General features: G+C 37.8%; 1 protein-coding gene across 8 annotated transcripts in view; it reads left to right on the top strand.

Moving 5' to 3' along the window:
- Window positions 1-22,948, top strand: part of LOC102992241 (nuclear pore complex protein Nup98-Nup96) — a 75,290-nt gene extending 52,342 nt beyond the window's left edge. For 2 of the 8 annotated variants that reach the window (XM_028501008.2, XM_028501009.2), the window contains exons 14-19: window positions 3,040-3,156; window positions 4,366-4,664; window positions 7,412-7,525; window positions 8,253-8,391; window positions 12,821-12,998; window positions 13,774-14,890. In XM_028501008.2, the coding sequence (XP_028356809.1) occupies window positions 3,040-3,156; window positions 4,366-4,664; window positions 7,412-7,525; window positions 8,253-8,391; window positions 12,821-12,998; window positions 13,774-13,956 (1,030 nt within the window). In that variant the 3' untranslated portion in view covers window positions 13,957-14,890. Of the gene's footprint in view, window positions 1-3,039; window positions 3,157-4,365; window positions 4,665-7,411; window positions 7,526-8,252; window positions 8,392-12,820; window positions 12,999-13,773; window positions 14,891-19,828; window positions 20,012-20,743; window positions 20,901-22,374 lie in introns of those variants that run through there. The other 6 variants (XM_028501006.2, XM_028501007.2, XM_028501005.2 and 3 more) reach the window with 6 other exon arrangements.
- Window positions 22,949-23,340: the final 392 nt, after the last annotated feature.

The raw sequence follows: 23,340 nt of genomic DNA on the forward strand, positions 1-23,340 counted from the left end.
AGTTTTACTCACTCTTTTTCAAAAAAAGGAAAATGGATAAAAGCTAAACATCAGGAATTATTAGACTCATCTAACCTACAATGAGATATCATCTCACACCGGTCAGATTGGCCATCATCAAAAACTCTAGAAATAATAAATGCTGGAGAGGGTGTGGAGAAAAGGGGACCCTCTTGCACTGCTGGTGGGAATGTAAATTGATACAGCCACTATGGAGAACAGTATGGAGGTTCCTTAAAAAACTACAAATAGAACTACCATACGACCCCGCAATCCCACTACTGGGCATATACCCTGAGAAAACCATATTTCAAAAAGAGTCATGTACCAAAATGTTCATTGCAGCTCTATTTACGATAGCCAGGACATGGAAGCAACCTAAGTGTCCATCAACAGATGAATGGATAAAGAAGATGTGGCACATATATACAATGGAATATTACTCAGCCATAAAAAGAAATGAAATTGAGTTATTTGTAGTGAGGTGGATGGACCTAGAGTCTGTCATGCAGAGTAAGTCAGAAAGAGAAAAACAAATACCGTATGCTAACACATATATATATATATATATATGCACACACATATATATATATATATATATATATATATGGAATCTAAAAAAAGAAAAGAAAATTGGTTCTGAAGAACCTAGGGGCAGGACAGGAATAAAGACACAGACGTAGAGAATGGACTTGAGGACATGGGGAGGGGGAAGGGTAAGCTGGGACGAAGTGAGAGAGTGGCATGGACTACCAAATGTAAAATCGGTAGCTAGTGGGAAGCAGCCGCATAGCACAGGGAGATCAGCTCCGTGCTTTGTGATCACCCAGAGGGGTAGGATAGGGAGGGTGGGTGGGAGGGGAGACACAAGAGGGAGGAGGTGTGGAGATATATGTATATGTATGGCTCATTCACTTTGTTATAAAGCAGAAACTAACACACCATTGTAGAGCAATTATACTCCACTAAAGATGTTAAAAAATAAAGGGAAAAGGAAAGAAAGAACTGCCAAACTGTTTTCCATAGCCGCTGCACCATTTTACATTCCCACCAGCAGTGCACAATGTTTTAATTTTCTCCGTATCCTTTGTCTGCTCTTGTTATTTTCTGGTTTGTCTGTTTGTTTATAACGGCCATTCTAGTGGGGGTGAAGTGGTACCTCATGCTTGTAATTTGCATTCCCTTTATGATGTTTTGTATCTTACGTGCTCATTGGCCATTTATCTTCTTTGAAGAAAACTGTGACAGTAACTGGAATTCAAGGATGATGATATTGACCTTCAGAGTTTTTTGGTTTTTTTTTATGACAGTGCTTATTGAGATGAGTCATAGCTGAACTTAGGACCATGTGCTTTTTACTTTTAGTTCTTTCTTAACTCCAGGGGTAGAGACTTTTCAGGTCCCAACACAAAACAAGTGGCATTTACTAGTGACCCACCCCCTTGGTGGCTCTAGACTCATCTCTGCCTCCCTGGTCCCACAAGACTGTCAAGTTCACCATCAGCCTCTCAGCCTTCCCTTTGGATCAGAAAAGTCTCCAGGAGAAAAGCAACCCAAAATATCGGACACCTCCCCATACCACTGTCCCCCCAGGTTGCTGGTACAGTCATTTTTTACTATCTTGTTGGCTCTTAATGCCTAGAAAGAGCTCTGAGTTTTCTGGTAATCCTTCCTAGGAGAATTAGTCTGCATTACCTAGTCTACCATTAATAGGAGGGCAAGTTTTATTTTTCATGGAAATAATAATTTTTTATTGTCAAGTTCCTATTTCATTGGCTCACTTAATACTTATTTAATAACATCATTACTATAGGGAGTATAACTAGCATACATAGGTAAGGAACAAACACTAGATGTTTGTTACTATATAACCCAGTTGTTGAGAGTAGAATAAATAAGAAAGTGGCGTAACTACTTAATGGTTGGTTTTGGGTGGCGGCGGGGTGGGGTTGGGGAGGCGGGTTGGTTGGTGGGTTTTTTTTGTTTTGCTTTGTTTTTGTTTTCTTGGCTGTACCGCACACCATGCGGGATCTTAGTTCCCCAACCAGGGATCAGACCCACACAGTGGAAACGTGCAGTCCTAACCACTGGACCTCCAGGGAATTCCCAATGGTTGGTTTTTTTAAAAGAGGGAATGGAGTGCATTAGGTAATCCAGTGAGTTTTTAAGTGGAGGTTGATTAAGATCTCTTATATGGTTTTTCTACTTAAAGCTGGTATGCTGTAGAGGTTGTTGCCTTAAATAAACCTATTGTACACAAACTTGAACTTTGTAGGTATTCATGGTCATTTCCATCATTGGATATCAGGGGATTTTACTCCTCTTTCTTGTCTTTTTTTTTTTTTTTTTTTTTGCTGTACGCGGGCCTCTTACTGCTGTGGCCTCTCCCGTTGGCGGAGCACAGGCTCCAGACGCGCAGGCCCAGCGGCCATGGCCCACGGGCCCAGCCGCTCTGTGACACGTGGGATCTTCCCAGACAGGGGCACAAACCCGCGTCCCCTGCATGGGCAGGCGGACTCCCAACCACTGCGCTACCAGGGAAGCCCCTTGTCTTTTTTTTTTAAAGAAACCTTTCTCATTTAATCAACAAACATCTATCCTATTTTCCTTCAAGGCAGCGTGCCAAGTTCTATGCAGGAGCAGTCATAAGTCCTGACTGCCAAAAAAGAAAAAATATTTAATGAGAGAAAAGACATGTAGAGAAGTAATTGAAATATATGACAGTGTGATGAGTAAACTAGTGTCTGAACAAAATGCTCAGGGAGTTCAGAAAGGGAAGAGTATTTTCTAGGGGATTTCCTACTTGGTTTTGATGTGCTTAGCTTATTCTTCCAAACACCAGAGTGTAATATATTTGAGACTTTGTGTTCTGGTTATGTATTTATGGGATAAGTTGGTGAATTGAACTTGTTAGGTCAATTTTAGATATATATGAATTGAATAAGAGTGCCCCTTTCCACTCAAGGTTTTAAGATAGTCTTTGATGTAATTATGTGTGCCTGAGTTCTTTCTTTTTTTTCTTTTGGTCTCTGTTTGTAGGAAGAGCATTAAGAAGTTGGTTTTGAAAAACCTTAACAATAGCAATCTCTTCTCTCCTGTTAATCGTGATTCAGAAGATCTAGCTTCACCATCTGATTATCCAGAAAATGGAGAGAGGTAAACTGACTTCTCATTTGGGTTACTTCTGGTAGAGGGCCTTGTGCTCATTTAGAAAAGATTTTGAGCTTAGAATTTATTCATTCTATGAAATTTTATGAAGTAAGAAGTATTGGTTTGACCAAAAAGTTCGTTCAGATTTTTCTATAACCTTTATGGAAAAATCCAAACGAACTTTTTGGCCAACCCAATATTACAGCATATGAGCATCTAGAAGCTGTGTTGTTGCTTCTTGAGTACTTTAGACCTTAAAATTACTGTTTTTCTGATTCAGTTCTGCAAAACTATTTTGGTATCCATGTATGTCATTTTGGACGGGGTTGTTAAAGTGATTCACAGTCACTGTAACCAAACCAAAAAAATGAAAAAGTATAGAAATATATAAAGGAGGAAGTATAAGTATATACACCAATTCTTAAGGGTTCAGTATATATTCTTACAGTTTAAAAATTTGTTTATAAATATGTTCTTATATATTGTAGAGTTTATGCATGAAATAATATTCTGTAACCTGCTTATTTCCATTTACTGTAAACACCTTTCTGTATCAATATGAATAACCTGCCTCCTCTTTTTAAATGAGTCTGTAACCATTATTGTAAATGTAAGGTAATTCAATCAGTTCTCTATTAGAGGACATTTAGATTATTTTCGTATTCCTATATTCAAAATAATGCTTCAATGAAAAATCCTTGTATATATGTCTTTGCAGTCCTGTTTTATTCCTCTGGATAAAAGTTTGAGTTTTCATAAATGAATCATTATCTAATACCTTATTGATTATACTATTAAAAATTTAAAATTTTCAGTTTTTTATTTTGAAATTCACCACTGATTATTTGACCCCACATAGTAGACACCCCCTTCCCCCTTTAAACTAAATATTGTGACGCTCAGATCATTCATGAAAATAGGTCAGTTAAAGCTGTGGAATCTACAGCCAGATTTCCTGGGTTACAATCCCAACTCTAGCACTTACAGCTTTGTGACCTTGGCAAGTTATTTTTCTGTGTCCGAGTTTTCTGTAAAACACAGAGAATGATAGCCTATTTTACAGGTTTACCGTACATATTAAGTGAATTTTTAATACATGGAATTACCTAGAACAGTGCCAGATGCTAGTAAAAGCCTAGCAATGGTTGATTGTTACCATTTTACTACTGTTTGTACTCAAGGGGCTAAGATAGTATTTATTTTCTCCCTTTTCAGATTCAGTTTTCTGAGCAAACCAGTCGATGAAAACCATCAGCAGGATGGAGATGATGATTCTCTTGTGTCACGTTTTTATACTAACCCTATTGCCAAACCCATTCCTCAAACCCCGGAGAGTGCTGGAAATAAACATAACAGCAACAACAGTGTGGATGATACCATTGTTGCGTTAAACATGCGTGCTGCCTTGCGAAATGGGCTGGAAGGAAGCAGTGAAGAGACCTCTTTTCATGAGGAGTCACTGCAGGATGACCGAGAAGAAATAGAAAATAATACTTACCATATGCATCCAGCAGGTCAGATTCAGATTGGCACTTGAGTAATCTCCTACCGGTCATAAGAGACCTCTTGTTTGTCACTGATTTTCCACATAATAGAAGTCAGCTATCTGAATTCCTAAATTTTTTTTTTTTTTTTTTTTTGTGGTATGCGGGCCTCCCTCTGCTGTGGCCTCTCCCGTTGCGGAGGACAGGCTCCGGACGCGCAGGCTCAGCGGCCATGGCTCACGGGCCCAGCCGCTCCGCGGCATGTGGGATCCTCCCAAACCGGGGCGCGAACCTGGTTCCCAGCATCGGCAGGCGGACGCGCAACCGCTGCGCCACCAGGGAAGCCCCCTAAATGTTTTTTATTGCATTTTATGGAAGTTAACACTTAAACACTTCTCACTGATGCTTTGGTTGATTTGGAATTCACTCTTTTTTGTACCTTTGGAGTAGTTAAAATTCATTTTATTAATTATCCTGGTATAGTTTAAATATCCCAAATTTTGTAGCCAGAGAGACTATCCTCATAATTTTTCCTAGCTTTATAAACTCACATATTGTTTATTGGTTTTTTTAATTAAAATTATAGCAGTATTATCATATGAGATTTTTGAGATTTGAGTTAGTTTAAGTGTATAGACCAAAATGCCTGACTAGAATAGTCATTCAAATGTTAGTGGTTGCTATGGTTATTATCACCTCAGTTCTGTGCTTTTCTTTTTTGTCCCCAACAATGAACTGATTAGTTTTTCCACACTAATCCATGAAACACTATAAACTAGAAGATTGAAGTATCTTGATGGGATGCTTAAAGTTTGCCTTTTTTCTCTGTTGACTTAACATCTCATTTGGGTTTTTGTTTATTTGTTTGTTTGTTTGTTTTTGCGGTATGCGGGCCTCTCACTGTTGTGGCCTCTCCCATTGCGGAGCACAGGCTCCGGAAGCACAGGCTCAGCGGCCATGGCTCACGGGCCCAGCTGCTCCGTGGCACGTGGGACCTTCCCGGACCGGGGCACGAACCCGCGTCCCCTGCCTTGGCAGGCGGACTCTCAACCACTGCGCCACCAGGGAAGCCCTCATTTGGATTTTGACAAATGTCATTACATTCCCCCTTCCCCCCTTTTAACTGAGGTACAATTTATATATAGTGAAGTACACAGATCTTAAGTGTTCATTTCAATGAATTTTGACATATATATATATACTCAATCAAGAGATAGAACATTTCTTTCACCCTGGAAAGTTCTTTCGTGTCCCCATCTCAAGAAGTCAACCACAGTCTCATTTCTGTCACATAGATTAGTTTTGCCTAGTCTTTTTTTTTTTAATTTATTTTACAGTTTGTCTTGATGTGTCTGTAAACTTGTTCTATATCTAATTATCTTATTGCCTTCATAAATATCTTTGGTCACTTGGTGCCCTAAGGAAACAACTTTATACTTTCACTTTAAGAATCCTATGTTATCTATATTTGTGTTTAGACATCTACATGAGTTCATTATAATACTACATCTTAAATATCCATCTAGATTTTTTTTTTATTGTTTCTAGTTTTCTCACTGACCTTTTTGCCACATCCCAATTTAAAATTCCATTCTCACAGACACTTTAACAACCCTCTAAAACTTGCCCATAGAGAAGCAAGTTAAGCATGTTAGTGGGCATTGCTGGAGGCTGGAATTTGATCTTATATTGGCCTTAAACTCTTTCCTCTCAGAGAGCAAGTTAGCCTGATTTCTTCCTATAAATGGAACAAGGAGTGACTAGAACAAGCATACCCATGTAATATTTTCTTTGATTTCTTCAGAAATCTGCCTAGTTAGCACTTTTTAAAATAACATCAATGTAGTCCTTTAAGTTTCCATTTGTCTATGGGACTTTCTCATGTAGGATTTTTCATCTTGATTTTAGCTCTCAATTTGAGGATGTAAATTTGAAAGATACAAGAGCTTTATAGGAGGCAATAACATGTAAAACTAAAAGCATTGGGTTTGGAGTTTTAGCTCAACCTCTAATCCACTGAATTACCACATAAGCCAAAAACCTGGGTTTGGGCATCTTCCATGTGTAAAATAAAAGAAAAAAATAAGTCTTTCCCAGAATGTATTCTATGGAATGTCTTTCATAGTGCAAGTATGTTAATAGGTGTCATATGAAAAGGAAGTTTTGTGGTTAAATAAGTCTTGGAAACACTGGATTAGGTAAATAGATTTCATTGTTTTGTGAGTTTTCAGAACCTGTAATATACTATCTTGTGCATGTTCTCCAAACTTACTTAACCATGAGGTTTTTTAAAAAAAAACTCTTGGTTTCTCTTAGGAATAGTGTTTCTTAGAAAAGCAGATTGAAAAAAACAACTAGCTTGGAAAAATGCTTTATTCCTATATATTTTCTCTTTTTATAATAATTTACTGATTATATCAGGTAATTTTTTAAATTATCCATTCTGTAGAAAATTTTTAAAAAGGAAAAAGTGGGGGCTTCCCTGGTGGCGCAGTGGTTGAGAGTCCGCCTGCCGATACAGGGGACATGGATTTGTGCCCCGGTCTGAGAAGATCCCACATGCCGCGGAGCGGCTAGGCCTGTGAGCCATGGCTGCTGAGGCTGCGCGTCCGGAACCTGTGCTCCGCAACGGGAGAGGCCACAACAGTGAGAGGCCCACGTTCCGCCAAAAAAAAAAAAAAAAAAAGCATAAAAAGGAAAAAGTGAAATAAACATTACTGAAAATTCCTCTACCTGAGGTCAGTTACAACTAGTATTTTCTGTTTCTTTTGTCACAGGCATCGTTCTCACTAAGGTTGGCTACTATACTATTCCATCCATGGATGACCTAGCTAAAATTACCAATGAAAAAGGAGAGTGCATTGTCTCTGACTTCACTATTGGTCGTAAAGGTGAGTGTGAATTTAAGAGTTAGTAGTGTATAAGCCAGAGATCTTCACTTTATTTTTGTAATTAAGTAAAGGAAGCTCTTGATAGCTAAATTTGTTTTTTACCTACATTTGGACCCACCTTGGCCTGAATAGACACTTCGATTGACAAGTAACAAAAAAGACTAGAACTTTGTAACAGTCTTTACAAAGACTGTTTGTAAGTATTTGGTAAGTATTTGGCTCATTGCAATTTTCTACAATTAAAATACTGTAAACAGCAAGAAATACTAAGTGAGAAAATTAATAGTTGACAAGAGATGGGTAATATTTAGGTTCAACTTAATATTAAGTTATTACAGATAAAATTTTCTTGGGGAAAAATCTCATCTTGCTGTATTGTATTAAAAGAAGGGCTCAGGTATTTTAATTCATACTGCAGGCTAGGTGTTAAGGGTTGTTTATATAGCAGCCATACAGATATTTGGGGAGAGATTTTAAAAGGCTATTTTGAGGATAACGTTAAGTGCTGTAAAAACGCACATGTTAAATCAGATAAATGTATTTGATGTCACCTTCTAATACATATTATAGATGAAATAACCCATTCAAGGAATTGCTGGGTGATTTAGAATATTGATTAATGTTTAAAGCTGCTTGCTCCTTCTGATTATATAATCACTAGAAGTGTGAAATGGGTATTTTCCCTCTATACAGGATGAGTTTTTTAACTGTTTGTTCTGATTTATAGGTTATGGTTCAATCTATTTTGAAGGAGATGTGAATTTGACAAATCTAAATTTAGATGACATTGTGCATATCCGAAGGAAAGAAGTGATTGTCTACTTAGATGATAACCAAAAACCACCTATGGGTGAAGGGCTAAATAGGTATGAATTTATTTACATATTTTAAAAATAATCAGCTAAATCACAATTTTTTTCTGTTAACACAAATGTATTCATATTATATACATTTTTTTGCAACTTGTCCCTTTGACTTACTATAGTGTGTGTGATTATTGTTTCTCTACTGTCATTTAAAAGTATAAGTGATAAAGAAATGCTATAGTATGACTTTTTTGACTTCTTTTCCCTAATATCGTCAGGTCCAATTGGTTAGTTTCCAAAAACTTTTGGAAAACTCTTTTTTTTTTTTGGCCACACTGTGTACCATGTGGCATCTTAGTTCCCCAACCAGGGATCGAACCCTTGCCCTCTGCAGTGGAAGCACAGGTTCTTAACCACTGGACTGCCGGGGAAGTCCCAGAAAATGCTTTTTAATAGTATTTTTTTCTTGTTTCTGCTGTGACTGTGCTTAACTCTTTCTCTATATTTTAATGTGAGAGACTAGCTTCTAATATGGTCCAGGTGAAAGGGCTATAATTAAAGTCATTTATGTTCAAACCCACTGAGATTGAATCATGAAGAAATAGAAGCTCTGGGGCTTCCCTGGTGGCACAGTGGTTAAGAATCTGCCTGCCAGTGCGGGGGACACGGGTTCAAACCCTGGTCTGGGAAGATCCCACGTGCTAAGCAACTAAGCCTGTGCACCACAACTACTGAGCCTGCGCTCTAGAGCCCGTGAGCCACAACTACTGAGCCTGAGTGCCACAACTACTGAAGCCCGCGTGCCTGGAGCACATGCTCCACAACAGGAGAAGCCACCTTAATGAGAGGCCCGTGCACCACAACGAGGAGTGGCCCCCGCTCACCACAACTAGAGAAAGCACTAGTGCAGCAACTATGACCCAACACAGCCAAAAAATAAATAAATAAATAAATTTATAAATAATAATAAAAACAAAGAAATAGAAGCTCTGAACAGCCCTGTAACTAATAAGGGAATTGAATTAGTAATCAATACCCGCTGCGCTGGTTCCCACTTCACCCAAGCCCTGGACTAGGTGACTTCACTGGTGAATTATACCAAACATTTAAAGAAGAATTTACACCGTTCTCCTCAAACTCTTCCCAAAAATTGAGGAGGGAACACTTTTTAATTCTTTGAGGCAAGCATTACCCTGATTCCAAAGCTAAACGAAGATGCTACAAGAAAAGAAAACTACAGACCAATATCTTTAATAAATATTGATGTAAATATCCTCGACAAAATACTAGCAGACAGAATTCAGCACTGCATCGATTGGATTACACACCATGACCAAATGGCATTTATTTCTGGAATGCACAGATGGCTTAACATACAAAAATTGATGAACGTAATGCATCACATTTATGAAGGAAGAAAACCACATGATCATCTCGGTGCAGAAAAAGCACTAGACAGAATTCAACACCTTTTCATTATAAAGACACTCAGCAAAATAAAGATAGAAGGAAACTACCTCAGCGTAAAAAGGCCATATTTGAAAAACCCACAGTGAACATCATACTCAGTAGTGAAAGACTGAGAGCTTTTCTTCTAAGATCAGGAACAAGACAAGGATGCTTGCTTTTGCCACTGCCGGAAGTCCGAGCCAAACCAATTGAACAAGAAAAAGAAATAAAAGACATTCAAATTGAAAAGAAAGAAGTAACATTATTTCTGTTCACAGATGATGTGATCTTTTTATTTTTAATTTTTACTTATTTTTTTGGCTGTGCCGTGCAGCACGTGGGATCTTAGTTTCTTAACCAGGGATCAAACCCATGCCCCCTGCAGTGGAAGTGTGGAGTCTTAACCTCTGGGATGCCAGGGAAGTCCCAGATGATGTGACCGTGTATGTAGAAAGCCTAAAGATTCCACAAAAAACTTTACAGCTAATAAACAAATTTAGCAAGGTACAAAATCAACACGGAAAAAATAGTTGAGTTTCTCTATACTAACAATAATCTGAAAAGGAAGTTAAGAAGACAGATTTATTTACAGTAGCATCAAGAAGAATAAAGTACTTAGGTATAAACTTAACCAAGGAGGCAAAAGACTTGTACACTGAAAACTACAAAACACTACTGAGAGAAATTAAAGAAGACATATATAAATGAATAGGTATCCCATGTTCATGGATAGGAAGACTTAAAATTGTTAAGATGTCCATACTACCCAAAGCAGTCTACTGATTTAATGCAATCTCTATCAAAATCCCAACTGCATCTTTTGCAGAAATAGAAAAAATGATCCTAAAACATACGGAACCTCAAGGGTACCATGAATAGCCAGACTAATCTTGAAAAGTAACAGAGCTGGAGGACGCACACTTCCTGACTTGAAAAACAAAGCTGCAGTAACCAAAACAGTGTGTTACTGGCATAAAGACAGACATATATAGAGTAATGGAACAGAATAGAGAGCCCACACATATATGGTTAAATGTTGACAGGGTTGCCAAGACCACACAATGGAGAAAGAACAATCTCTTCAGCAAATGGTTTTGGGAAAACTGGATATCCACAACAGAAGAATGAAGTTGTACCCTTACCTTATGCCATAAATAAAAATGAACTCAAAATTCATCAAAGACCTAAAACATAAGACTTAAAACTATAAAACTCTTAGAATATGTTTCACAACATATATGGCAAAGATTTCCCGGGTACGACACTGAATGCACAGGCAACAAATAGTAAAAATAAACAAACTGGACTACATCAAAATTTAAAACTTCTGTACATCAAAGGGCATAATCAACAGAATGAAAAGCCAGCAAATCCTGTATCTAATAAGGGTTAATATCCAGAATATGAAGAACTTCTATAGCTCAACCATTTAAAAAAAAATCTAATTAAAAATGGGCAAAGGACTTGAATACATGATTCTCCAAATATGATAAACACATGGCCAACAAGCATATGAAAAGATGCTCAACATTGATAATAATTAGGGAAATGCAAATCAAAACCACAGTGAGTTATCACACCCCTTAGGAGGTTACTTTAAAAGAAAAATAACATGTTTTTGCAAGAGTGTGGAGAAATTAGAACCTTTGTGTATTGTTGGTGGGAATGTAAAATGTGGTGCAGCTGCTATGGGAAAGAGTCGTATGTATGGTGGTTCCTCAAAAAATTAAAAATGAACCAGCAATTCTACTTCTGAGTATATATCCAAAAGAATTGAAAAATAGTCTTGAAAAAATATGTACACACCCATATTCATAGCAGCACTGTTCATAATAGCCAAGAGGTAGAAGAAACCCAAGTGTCTGTGAATAAACAAAATGTATGTACACACAGATGAATATTATTTAGCCTTAAAAAGGAAGGAAACTTTGATACATGCTACAGAACGGAAGAACCTTCAGGACATTATACTAAGTGAAATAAGGCAGTTGCTTGCAGAAAGACAAATAATGTATGAGTCAACTTATTTGAGGCATGTAGAGAGTCAGATTCATAGAAACTGACAGTAGAATGGTGATAACTTTTGTTATACCTTTTTAACCACAATAAAAATTAATGTTAAAAAAAAGTCATCTATTATTATGTGGTAATCACTGTACTAAATGCAAGGCATACTGGATGAATAGGACACAGTCCTTGATCTCAGATATTGCAATTAGAAGGATTACATTACCATTATTATCAATTCACACTCATTATTTAATGGCTAATACTGTGATGTTCCTGATACCCCATTCTGCAGGCATTCATTGTTAATGGTAGTTGCTGCTATTATTACTGTTGTTGTTATGTACAATAGCACTTTAAGACCTTCACTAAGACTTAGGTCTTTGCACTGGACTATTAACACTGGACTTGGTCGAGGATGCATAGCTTAAGTGTTACTAAATCAGATTGGGGACCCTGGTGGCGCAGTGGTTAAGAATCTGCCTGCCACAGTGCTTAAGAATCCGCTTGCCAAGGAAGGGGACACGGGTTCGAGCCCTGGCCCAGGAACATCCCACATGCCACGTAGCAAATAAGCCCGTGCGCAACAACTACTGAGTCCATGTACTGCAACTACTGAAGCCCGCGTGCCTAGAGCCCGTGCTCCACAGCAAGAGAAGCCACCGCAATGAAGAGTAGCCCCCGCTCGCCACAACTAGAGAAAAGCCCGCACGCAGCAATGAAGACCCAACGCGGCCCTAAATAAATAAATTTACTAAAAAAAAACATCGGATTGGAAATAATTGATGTACCATGGTAGTTTGAAGTAAGTGGGGTTTGACACTCTTGAACCAGATATTTAGCTAGTTGATGTGGGGGTAATTCCTTACTCTTAAGCCCATCTACCTTGGGAGCCAAGACTCAAGTTTATGAAACACCTGCAGAATAATTCCACAGTAACACAGGTACCTTTATTTGCTGTGTATATATGTGTTACTTGGCTTTCTGGTCATAAATATGAAACATTTACACTTTACTTGATTGTACATTACAGGAAGGCTGAAGTTACATTGGATGGAGTTTGGCCAACAGACAAAACATCTCGTTGTTTAATAAAGAGCCCAGATCGACTTGCTGATATCAACTATGAGGGAAGATTGGAAGCAGTTTCAAGGAAACAGGGAGCTCAGTTCAAAGAGTACCGTCCTGAAACTGGTTCTTGGGTATTTAAGGTATAGTCATTTAACCTAGTTCTTATAAACTGTAGTTATAAACTGTGTTAGAAGAGATCCTTTTTAAAATTCTATTTCTACAAATTAGGAAATAGATATAGAGATACATCATAATTTGCTTCAAATTACACATCTCATTAAACCCCAGAGCAGTAAGGAGCTATTATAAACTTTTTGAGCACATGATTCAAGTTCTACACCCCATCTTATGACCATTTAGATATACTTCTGTGGTGTGTTTTTCTAATTTGTGGCATCATTGGGGACATCAGGCAGAATTTTTGCCTCTTGATAGATCACCTCTTCCTAAATAATTTTTATTCTTTTAAAGATTTCTGGGTATGTAGAGGTTGACTTCCTCCCTTCCTTGATAGTTTAGTCCAGTGGATTCTTTCTCTTCTAGACCAGTTGGATTATTTAGCTTGTTGAAGGCCCTTGTGTAGGTAGGGAAAAACTAGGCAGTACATACACGCACGCACGCAGTATATACATATATACCGAATTGTAATGAGACTTCTGGATTTGGTTTCCTGTATTAATATAGAAAGTTAGTAATTATATGAGCAACTAGTACACGCACCAAACATCATCTGAATCTTAGAAAAAAGCAGTAAAGTGTGATACGTGACATTTCATTGTGCTTTAAATATTTTGATCTCTCTCTCTTTCTTTTTTTTGAAGCTAATTCTGTAAGATTGCAAGGCCAAGTATAATGGAAGCCCTTCTGAATATAACAGTGTTAAAACTGATTTTGTTGGATTCTTCTCTTCCTTAGGTCTCTCATTTTTCTAAGTATGGCCTTCAGGATTCTGATGAAGAGGAGGAGGAACGGCCATCCAAAACTAGTACAAAGAAGTTGAAGACTGCCCCTTTACCTCCTGCAGGCCAGGCCACCCCATTCCAGATGGCTCTTAATGGCAAACCAGCACCTCCGCCCCAGGTAGAGACGGGACAATGAATTTGAATGGAGTCCATGATACAGACGTTGAAAGCAAGTCATTCAGCTAGTACAAAGCTGTTTTATGACCCCGGAACTTTGAAGAGTACAAATGTATTGGCAATCATGTTAAGACAATTACAAGGGAGGGCATGAGGTGGTACTGGCATCTGTTGTTTACTTGAGAGATTCAAAGAATTCTCTTGCTGTTTGGATCATTCCTTCTACAGATTGTCATTCTTAAACACCTCCCTCTCTCTTCATTTGGACTTGCTGAATTCTCTGCTCAGTGATCAACTTAAGATAGTATTTTGCTTGTGTGGGTTGATGCAAAGTAAACCCGACTTTTGTTGACTACCTGATGTGCAGTTTAATCTTATGCTTTACCTCCATGGTTTTTTTAAAAGTTCAGTTAGCTTTCTGCAAGGGTTTTTAACTCCATTTTTCTCAAGTTGTTTGCTTACACTTCAGGTAATCTCTTGATATTTGTATTTTGACAATACATAATCTTTATGAAAATACATAAAGCTTTAGAATACAAATGAATTGTTGGCTTGGGGAGAGTAGGGGCTGCATCATTTATTGCAATTACCTGTACCACACTCTTTTTCAGTATTGTTAAGCTAGTATAAACCCTTTGTCCTTATAAGGAAAGGTTTGTAATTTAAATATCAGGTAGTTTCTTTGCCAACTCATAAGAGAGTTTTACTTTCATTTGAATGTTGTTTATATTCAATCAGGTTATAACAATTTTTTTCTGTGCTGCCATACTCATCTCAAAGAAGAGAACTTGATATAATATGTCTTTGTATAGCATCCTCTACCTCTCAGCTGCTAAAAGCAGGACCTTTGGAATTTTCCATGCTACAATTCTTATGGCTGCTGAAATGTGCGATTTTTATGATTGATTAAATAATTTCTTGGGAGGCACTTTGGAGACTTTTGTGTATATCTGTTCATGTTTGTGCGTACAGGGTGAGGCGGGGAGGGTATGATATAAGTGGGAAATGGGAAATACGTTGACTTTTATGTTTATAATTTTAGCCTTTAGAATACCCCTCTATTTAGAATACATCTCTTCTGAACTAAAGAAATGCTGTAAATGGACTTGGTTTTCCAGTTACCCACATTCATTTTGTCTGAATCATATGCTTTGTATAATCTCTTTTTCCAATCTTGCAGTATACTGTATATGTATTTCTTTGGATAAGAGTCAGATAGCCACCTTTTCTGCCAATAAAAGTAATATGTAGGCTTCTTAAAGATACAGCTGAAAAAGAAAAGCTTCATCTTGTGGACAGATAGAGCAAATTTATGTAATGTTGACCATCAGTGGTTTTTAGGCTCTTTAATTTCCAGAATACAAATAGTAAGAGATAACAATAAATTCCTGTGATGGCACTACAGTAGGTGAGAGTTCTTTTGAAAAACTGAGCACCAAAAAATTTCAGGAGAAGGAGAGGTGGTGAGGATCAAGATAGGCAAAGAGAATATAGTGAATAGATATTTTATCCAGATATCTCCTTTGATTGAGAAAGTGGGTGGTCTTTGACCTTTTGGATGCAGAAGGGAGAAATGGGTAGACTTGTTTAGATATTTAGGCTAATGTGTTAGAACAATAACGGGGGACTTTGGAGAACTCTTCTTTTGTAATGCCCAGTGACCTAAGTGAAGTTAGGGGAAATGCCAGTGGTTGCACAGTTTTTTGAGTTATTAGCAGCAGGGCCTACATTTTACTTGGCATGAGGAACATACTTGAGCCATCTGAATAAACTGGAAACAGCACAGTCTTCTCATCCCAGTGTCAAGATAACTGTCTTCACATTGTCACCTGGCTCCATGGAGGGGTTGACTTCCGTGATATGGTGTTCCTTCAGTCTGCTGTAGCTTTCTTTCCCCCGCTGTACACAATCTCAGGTTCTCTGACTTTAGCAGTGATGGGGGGACGGGGGGGGGTGTCCTTAAGGCATTAGGAAGATATATAGTTTTGTTTAATGGTTACATTTATTCTACTATCTTTTGTATAATATCCTCAGTCCCCTCTTTGCAGTTCATTCTTAAACCTTGCTTTGCTCCTAAAAAATCAAGTGAATCTAAGCAACCAGGAAACAGAAAGGTAACTATATTTTTATGTAATCTCTTCTATGCCTTTTTTTTTGACTGCGCTGCACGGCTTGTGGGATCACAGTTCCCCGACCAGGGATTGAACCCCGGCCACAGCAGTGCAAGCACCAAATCCTAACCACTAGGCCACCAGGGAACTCCCTCTCTATGCCTTTTAAGTTAGAGAAAATGTTGGCAGAAAACCCTTCATCATAGGTGAATTAGGGCAGTTGCAGAAATATTTGTTTGGTAGTTAGAACATTTGTTCTAAAATGCTGATCTAAGACCCAATTTTCAGCCAACTGCATCAATACCTTGGAGAGCTTTGATTCCATGTATCTGGCATTGGGGCTCAGGCATATATATATTTCAAATGCTTTCCCCCAGGTGATTGAGATATGTAGCCTCATTTTGAAACTTTCGAAAGACTTCAGATCTTTAGCAGTGAGGTAGAGAGACATGTAGCTTTTTCCTAAGCCTTATACTGAAATGTAACTTGTGTTCAGTACCATCAAGACACACTAGTTGACTCGCTCAGAAACTTAGCATTGTTTACTCGGTGAGTACATTCAAATAACTTTAAGGTCTTCCCTGGTGGCGCAGTGGTTGAGAGTCTGCCTGCTGATGCAGGGGACGCGGGTTCGTGCCCCAGTCCGGGAGGATCCCACATGCCGCGGAGCGGCTGGGCCCGTGAGCCATGGCCACTGGGCCTGTGCGTCCGGAGCCTGTGCTCCGCAACAGGAGAGGCCACAGCAGTGAGAGGCCTGCGTACCGCCAAAAAAAAAAAAAAAAAAAACTTTAAAAGTTTTTGAAAGGAATAACGTGATTAGAATTTAGAAGAAAATTCCATTTTCTCTTGTGTTTACTTGTTTTAAAAAATAAAGTGGCAGGTATCTAAATTTAGCCAGTGAATCAATATATATTTTAATTTATATTTTATGTAATTTATACATATTATATATAAAATAATTCTGTAGCCACAAGCCTTTTTTTCAGATATTCATGTTATTGAATCCTGTGCTTCCTGCAGTAATATCCATGAATGTATGTGTAGAAACATGCACACTTTGATGGGCCCTTGTAACCCTGACATGGGATTGCTTTTGAACACAGTATTGTTGACAGGGCTGATTTTCCAGCAAAAATAAAACGTTCTTTGCTGTTAGAAAACGAGTTGTTTTGGAGGCAGGCAATAGTAGTATTTATATACTGGATTAGGCTATTTGGCTGGGAGAACAATATGAATTATTTAAACATGGGTTTGATCTTGGATTGGATATTTACCCTTTGTTGAATAAGGGTATCTTGATTTAACTTCATTGCATTACTTTGTCTGTTGGATTAAGAGATGCTTTATCTTTAGGGTATTGTTTACATGAGGAAGATTCTTTTGAGCTGGAGAGTGGAGGTTTCTAAAAACATTAAAGGTTTCAGTCGTGAAACATCACCCTCTGTATATCTAAAGAGAGTCATTTTGTAGATCTTGTCTGTTTACTTAGTATTTGATGGGCTGCTTTTTTTTTTTTACCCCCTTCTTTCCTTACTCAGGTCCTTCTGTGTCACCAATTTGTTTTATTGTCTACTTTTCTTTCTAGTACTGGCTTTGAGGAAGCACCTGATCTCCCAAGATTTCTCTGAAAATAACATCTGTTGGGGTAGTTTGTTGCAATTACTTAGATATACTTAAATGAAATTCACACATGGGGTTTCTAGGAGTTTACCAGGTCCTCATAGTTTCAAATTCACTTCCTCCTGTCCACTTATTAGATGACAGTAGCTTTGAAGTCTATGCATGAGGATGAAGCAAATAAAACCTTGATCCTTAGCTTTCTTAAAGATAGGCTGAGTCCCTTAGGTCTCTAATCTAGTTACTTGATGAAATCCTGCCACTTTGCCTAAAAGTGTTCTAAGTGACCATCTCTTGCTGTTACTGTTATTCCTTTGTTGAATAGTATAGTAAATTGAAACCCTCCTCCTCCTCCTTCCTTTCCTTGCACCTATACTCGCTCCTTCTTATCTTTCATAGGTATTAGCTTTTTCTACCGTGTGGCAGGCACTACATTAGCCAGTAGAAATAACAAAGTGTTTTGGTGAATTTAACAATGTGCTTGGTGTTAGATACAGAAAATAGTAGGCTATAATCTCTACTTTCAAACCTTCACAATCTGTTGGGTCAAATATATATATGTGTATGTGTGTGTGTGGGTGTGTGTGTATACACACACACACAAGGAATTATACCATGATACAGTGTATAAAATAGGTATAGACAAGGTGTTATGGGAGCCCAGCAGAAGAGGGTATCCTGACAGGTTGACAGAGGATGGGGAATTTCAGAACTGTTCCTGAAAGGGAATTGGTTAAAAGTTAACAGACCAGAGGGCATTGGAGTGTTCCCATAATTCATGTAATTATAATGGGAGGATCACCACCAGGCCTGCTTTTAATTTTTTTTCCAGAATTTTAAAACGTAAAAGTAGTTAGACCTGCCTGTAGCCTCCCCAGTAGGTAAAAAATAGTATCATTTTTGTCTTTTAACCATTATCTAGCCTCCAGTTTGTTAGAGCAGTCCTTGGGGATTGTTCACAACATAAGTGGCAATTCACCACGTTTCCAACACCTCAACTTTTCTACAGTTATAGGTGGAAATAGTCATTCTTTCAGTAAAGATATTTGTTAAAGGAATGCAGGGGAGTAATAGATAATATACCATTGAAAAGAAAGTTTAAAAAGTTATGCTAATGGTTGTTTCTTGGTTCAAAGAAATCATGAAACTTTTTTTTTTAATCACCTATTGTACAATAGCATCCATTTGAAGTTTAGCATGAAATAGGCCACTCATGAAAGATAAGCCAAAAATTGTGGAAGGTTAGTAATCTACAGCTGAGATTATGGAAGAAAACTAATTGGAAGAACTTTTAGATTTGAGAATGTTTCATAAATTGGCTTAGCCGCTTGTTAACATTTTACCAGGTCATATGCAAGTTTAGGACATATTTAATGAATTTGCACTGAGCCAATTTTACAGTGTGTTTCAGCTTTATGAATGTTTACCTTTTCAAACCCATAGACTGTTAATTATGGCTGTATCTTTAAAACTGCTTAATAAATGTAAATCTAACTTTTGACACATTTAAATATAAATGAATTATTCCCAGATAAAAATTGTTCCTAATAGAACGTTGTTTTTTCTTTTGGGAAATTAGAGTACATGTTCGTCATCTGATATGATACTGCACAGGTAGAGCCCAGCTAACCTTAGGATTCAGTCTCCTGAAAGATAAATTCCAGGCCCAAAATTGTGTTTGTGATAACTAGAAACTTATGTCTAAATGTTTTCTGTAAGAAAATGCAGAGTTACTGGAGACTTTGATATTTGTATCTTTTATTCTCTTTTCCCAATGGCTTCTGACTGCAAGGCAATGTGAGGGCAGGGTAACCCTGTGTAAATCAGGAAATTATAGTTGCTAACTAAATCAAGTAAGGCATAATCTTTGTCTCAAGAAGACCATATGTTCAGTATGGGTGCTGGCTTAGGTTCCAGGCTCCAGACCATAATATTACAAAAGGGTGATTCCATGAATCCTCATTTGGATCCCAAGTACTGATAGATGAATTTTGGGGTAATTTTCAAATCCTCTTTAGCAAATATGCTACCTCACATTATGATGGAATGGGCAGAATCTAATACTGTTGTATCATATTTTGAATAAAGTAAATATGGTCTAGAAGCTCTGTGTCTATTTGGTGTCGTTTAATGCTGCTTCCCTGATCTTTCTGCTGTCTACAGAGCCAGAGCCCAGAGGTGGAGCAGTTAGGGAGGGTTGTGGAACTGGACAGTGACATGGTAGATATCACCCAGGAGCCAGTTTTGGATTCCATGTTAGAAGAGAGCGTGCCTGAGGATCAGGAACCTGTGTCTGCCTCAACACACATTGCGTCTTCACTGGGAATTAATCCACATGTCTTACAGGTGAAGTCCTAACCCACCCTTACTGCAACAGGAATCCAAACTAATATTTATCTTCCTTTCATAACATCAGGCTTTTTCTTTCATTAATCACTTAAGAGCGTTGAGTGGTCTCTGGAATGAGAAAAACCAGGAATATGGCCCATGTTTAGGCATCATTTTCCCATTCGTGGGAGGAAGGCTATAGTGAGATTCAGAAGACCTGGTTTCTAACCCCAGTTTTGTAACTGTTACTGTGTGACTTTAGGCAAGTCATTTAATGTGAGCACTATAAAATATTAATTTCATTTACTTTACAGAGAGGTTTTGAAGCTCTGGAAAGTGCTCCACAGGAGTTTTGTTTGTTCATTTGTTTATTTTTTGCTTTTTTTAAATTGTAGTTACAAGTTTCTTTAAGCTCTGTCTCAACTTCCCCCTTCCTGTGCCTTTTGTCATATTATGAATTTAGCCTTTGACTTATATTTGACTTTGAAATTAATTCATTCAGCAGACATGTGAGCAACTGCTGTGTGCCAGCCTCTGGTGAGACTGTATATACAGAGCAGAGGAGTTTTATATAACTTCTATCCTTCAGGCACATACAGTGGAACAGAGTCAGTCACACAAATATTATGCTAGCTCTGGACACAGCCTGAGACAGAGCTTTTTAAAAATTGGTTGTTGTAAACTGCATTTTTCTTTTATGGCCTTCGGATTTGGGAGAGCACATTCATTCTATAGATATTGCCTTTTTAGATCATGAAAGCATCACTGCTTGCTGATGAAGAAGATGTAGATATGGTCCTGGATCAACGCTTCAGTCGCCTTCCTTCTAAAGCAGATACGTCTCAAGAAATCTGTTCTCCCAGGCTCCCCATTTCAGCAACTCACTCATCAAAATCCCGTTCATTAGGTACTGTAAAAGATGCTCTTTTGCAAGAAAGCTGTAAAGTCTGGCTTTTCACATATCATCTTCTAAGCTGAGTCGACTTCTCTAGCAAACAACTCCCTAAAGGCATATGACATAATGATGCCAAGCAGAAATGTACTCTTATAAATGTACCTGTTAGGTGGGGCCAGTGTTTAAAAAACATGGTCATTGGTGCAGATGCAGAAGTTGTACGGAGAAAAACATTTGTTTTGTTGGGGGGCATGTGTTTATTTGCTTATGAATGTGGGTTAGATAGTAAGCTCAGATTTCCTAATTTTTATCATACCTTAGAGGAATCAGCAAGTTGTCTTGCTCTGTACTCTTTTTGTGCAGTTCTAACACTGTCCTTACTGCTTTCTAGGGGCAAATGTTGCTTCTTATAATGTGCAAAACTTTTCAGATTTCTACCTTTCCCTAAACCTTCCGAAAGTCCCAGGACAGCAGTTACCTGTTACATTTTAAAGCTTTTCTTATCTCTTCTAGTGGGCTTGTAACTATGTGGGATTGGAGGTAGAGTATTAATATCAACAAAGGAGTTCAGCAGGTGTAATTTCAAAACATTTTGAAAGCCAGAGGAACTACCAGGAAGAGATTTGTTATGTTGCCTTAAAAACTAAATGTTTGTTTTTCAATTCTTTGAGTACCCTAGTTAACTTTCCTTTTTAAAAATACTTTAATAAAGCATCAGTTAAACATTTATAGCAAGCTTTTCCGTAATGAACACTACATGAAAATCTCATACTTCAGCAACTAACTCCTTCCTTTAGACAGGAAATACATAAAATTGGAAAACAGGCAAAAATAACAACTATACTTCTGAAAGGCATATATGCAATCACAAGATGCCTCTGAAAGGCATATATGCAATCACAGAGGGGTTTCTGTTTTCTTAAGTCTAACATTGAGCATGGGAGTGGTATGAATTTGACTCTTGATCTTACCAACTTTTTATATTGACTAAGAAAGATTACATTTGGCATTCTGATAAGGGCATGAGCATTGGTGTCAGACTTAGCTGGATTTATCTCTCAGTCCTGCCACTTAGTAGCTTTGTGGATTTGGACAAGTCACTTAACAGAGCCCAGTTTTCCCATCTATAAAGTGAGGACTGTAATGTTCTTCATTTAAAGTTATTGAAGGATGAAATGAAACAGTGTATATAAATGGCTTATATAGAGTCTGCTGCAGATAAGTGCTGGATAGTTTTTTTAAATAGTAGTAGTAGTAGTAGTAGTAGTAGTAGTAATGTTATTGTTGGTGACATCATCATCATTAGAATTCCTGCCTTGATTTCCTGTGTGAAAGAGGAATTTCTGTAGAATCTGATATAAGCTGCTCCTGGTCATCTATATCTGATTTAAATAGCTTAATAAAACTATAATTTCAGCCTTGATGGTTGTTGTTCAAGAATCAATAGACTGTATTTTCTAATAGTCTTTTTTTTTCCTTATTTTAGTAGGTGGGTTACTACAATCAAAATTTGCAAGTGGAACTTTTCTTTCACCAAGTGCCTCTTTACAAGAGTGTCGCACTCCCAGAACATCGTCATTGATGAATATTCCATCCACATCCCCTTGGTCTGTCCCTCCACCCCTGACCTCTGTGTTTACGGTGCCCAGCCCAGCCCCTGAGGTTCAGTTGAAAACAGTGGGTACACGCAGACAACCAGGCCTAGTCCCTCTTGAAAAGTCTGTCACCTATGGAAAGGGGAAACTCCTGATGGACCTGGCCCTATTTATGGGACGCTCATTTCGGGTTGGTTGGGGCCCCAACTGGACTCTTGCTAATAGTGGAGAACAGCTGAGTGGGCCTCAGGAACTGGAAAATCATCAGATTGCTGATTCTATGGAATATGGATTCCTGCCTAATCCAGTAGCTGTTAAATCGTGAGTCACGTATCCTTATGCTTTTTGAGAAGGGCAACGTGGTAGGTGAGAAAAAGCTTTTCATCACCAGGAGACACATATTCAGGGCCCTGCTTTGTGATCTTTCTAGATATATTCTTAGCACAATTTTATTTGTATAATTAAAAACTAAAATGATTAATAGCTCCATTTGTACCATCAAGGTATGAAGAGTATAGAATAGTTATCTAATGGTTAAACTTTAGTTGGAAAAGTAACAGACTCAAAGCTAATGCTGCAGCATTCCTTGAGTTTTCATCCTTTTTATTGCATTAGTCATTTTTCTATTTTCTCACTTAGATATTGGTAATTTCTTCATAAATAAGGTATATTCTCATTAAAGCACATTCCCTGTATCTTAGACTTAATAAGGTAAATGTATGAACTGTGGATAATCCATACACAAGTATTTGGAAATAAGATGACATCTGATAATTATACATTTTATATATCTCTACACAGTTCCCACCATTAATATTTACATATGTGTGATTATAGTTCTGTATATACTTTTTATA

Source organism: Physeter macrocephalus, chromosome 16 (genome assembly GCF_002837175.3).
Source record: "Physeter macrocephalus isolate SW-GA chromosome 16, ASM283717v5, whole genome shotgun sequence".
Taxonomy (NCBI): domain Eukaryota; kingdom Metazoa; phylum Chordata; class Mammalia; order Artiodactyla; family Physeteridae; genus Physeter; species Physeter macrocephalus.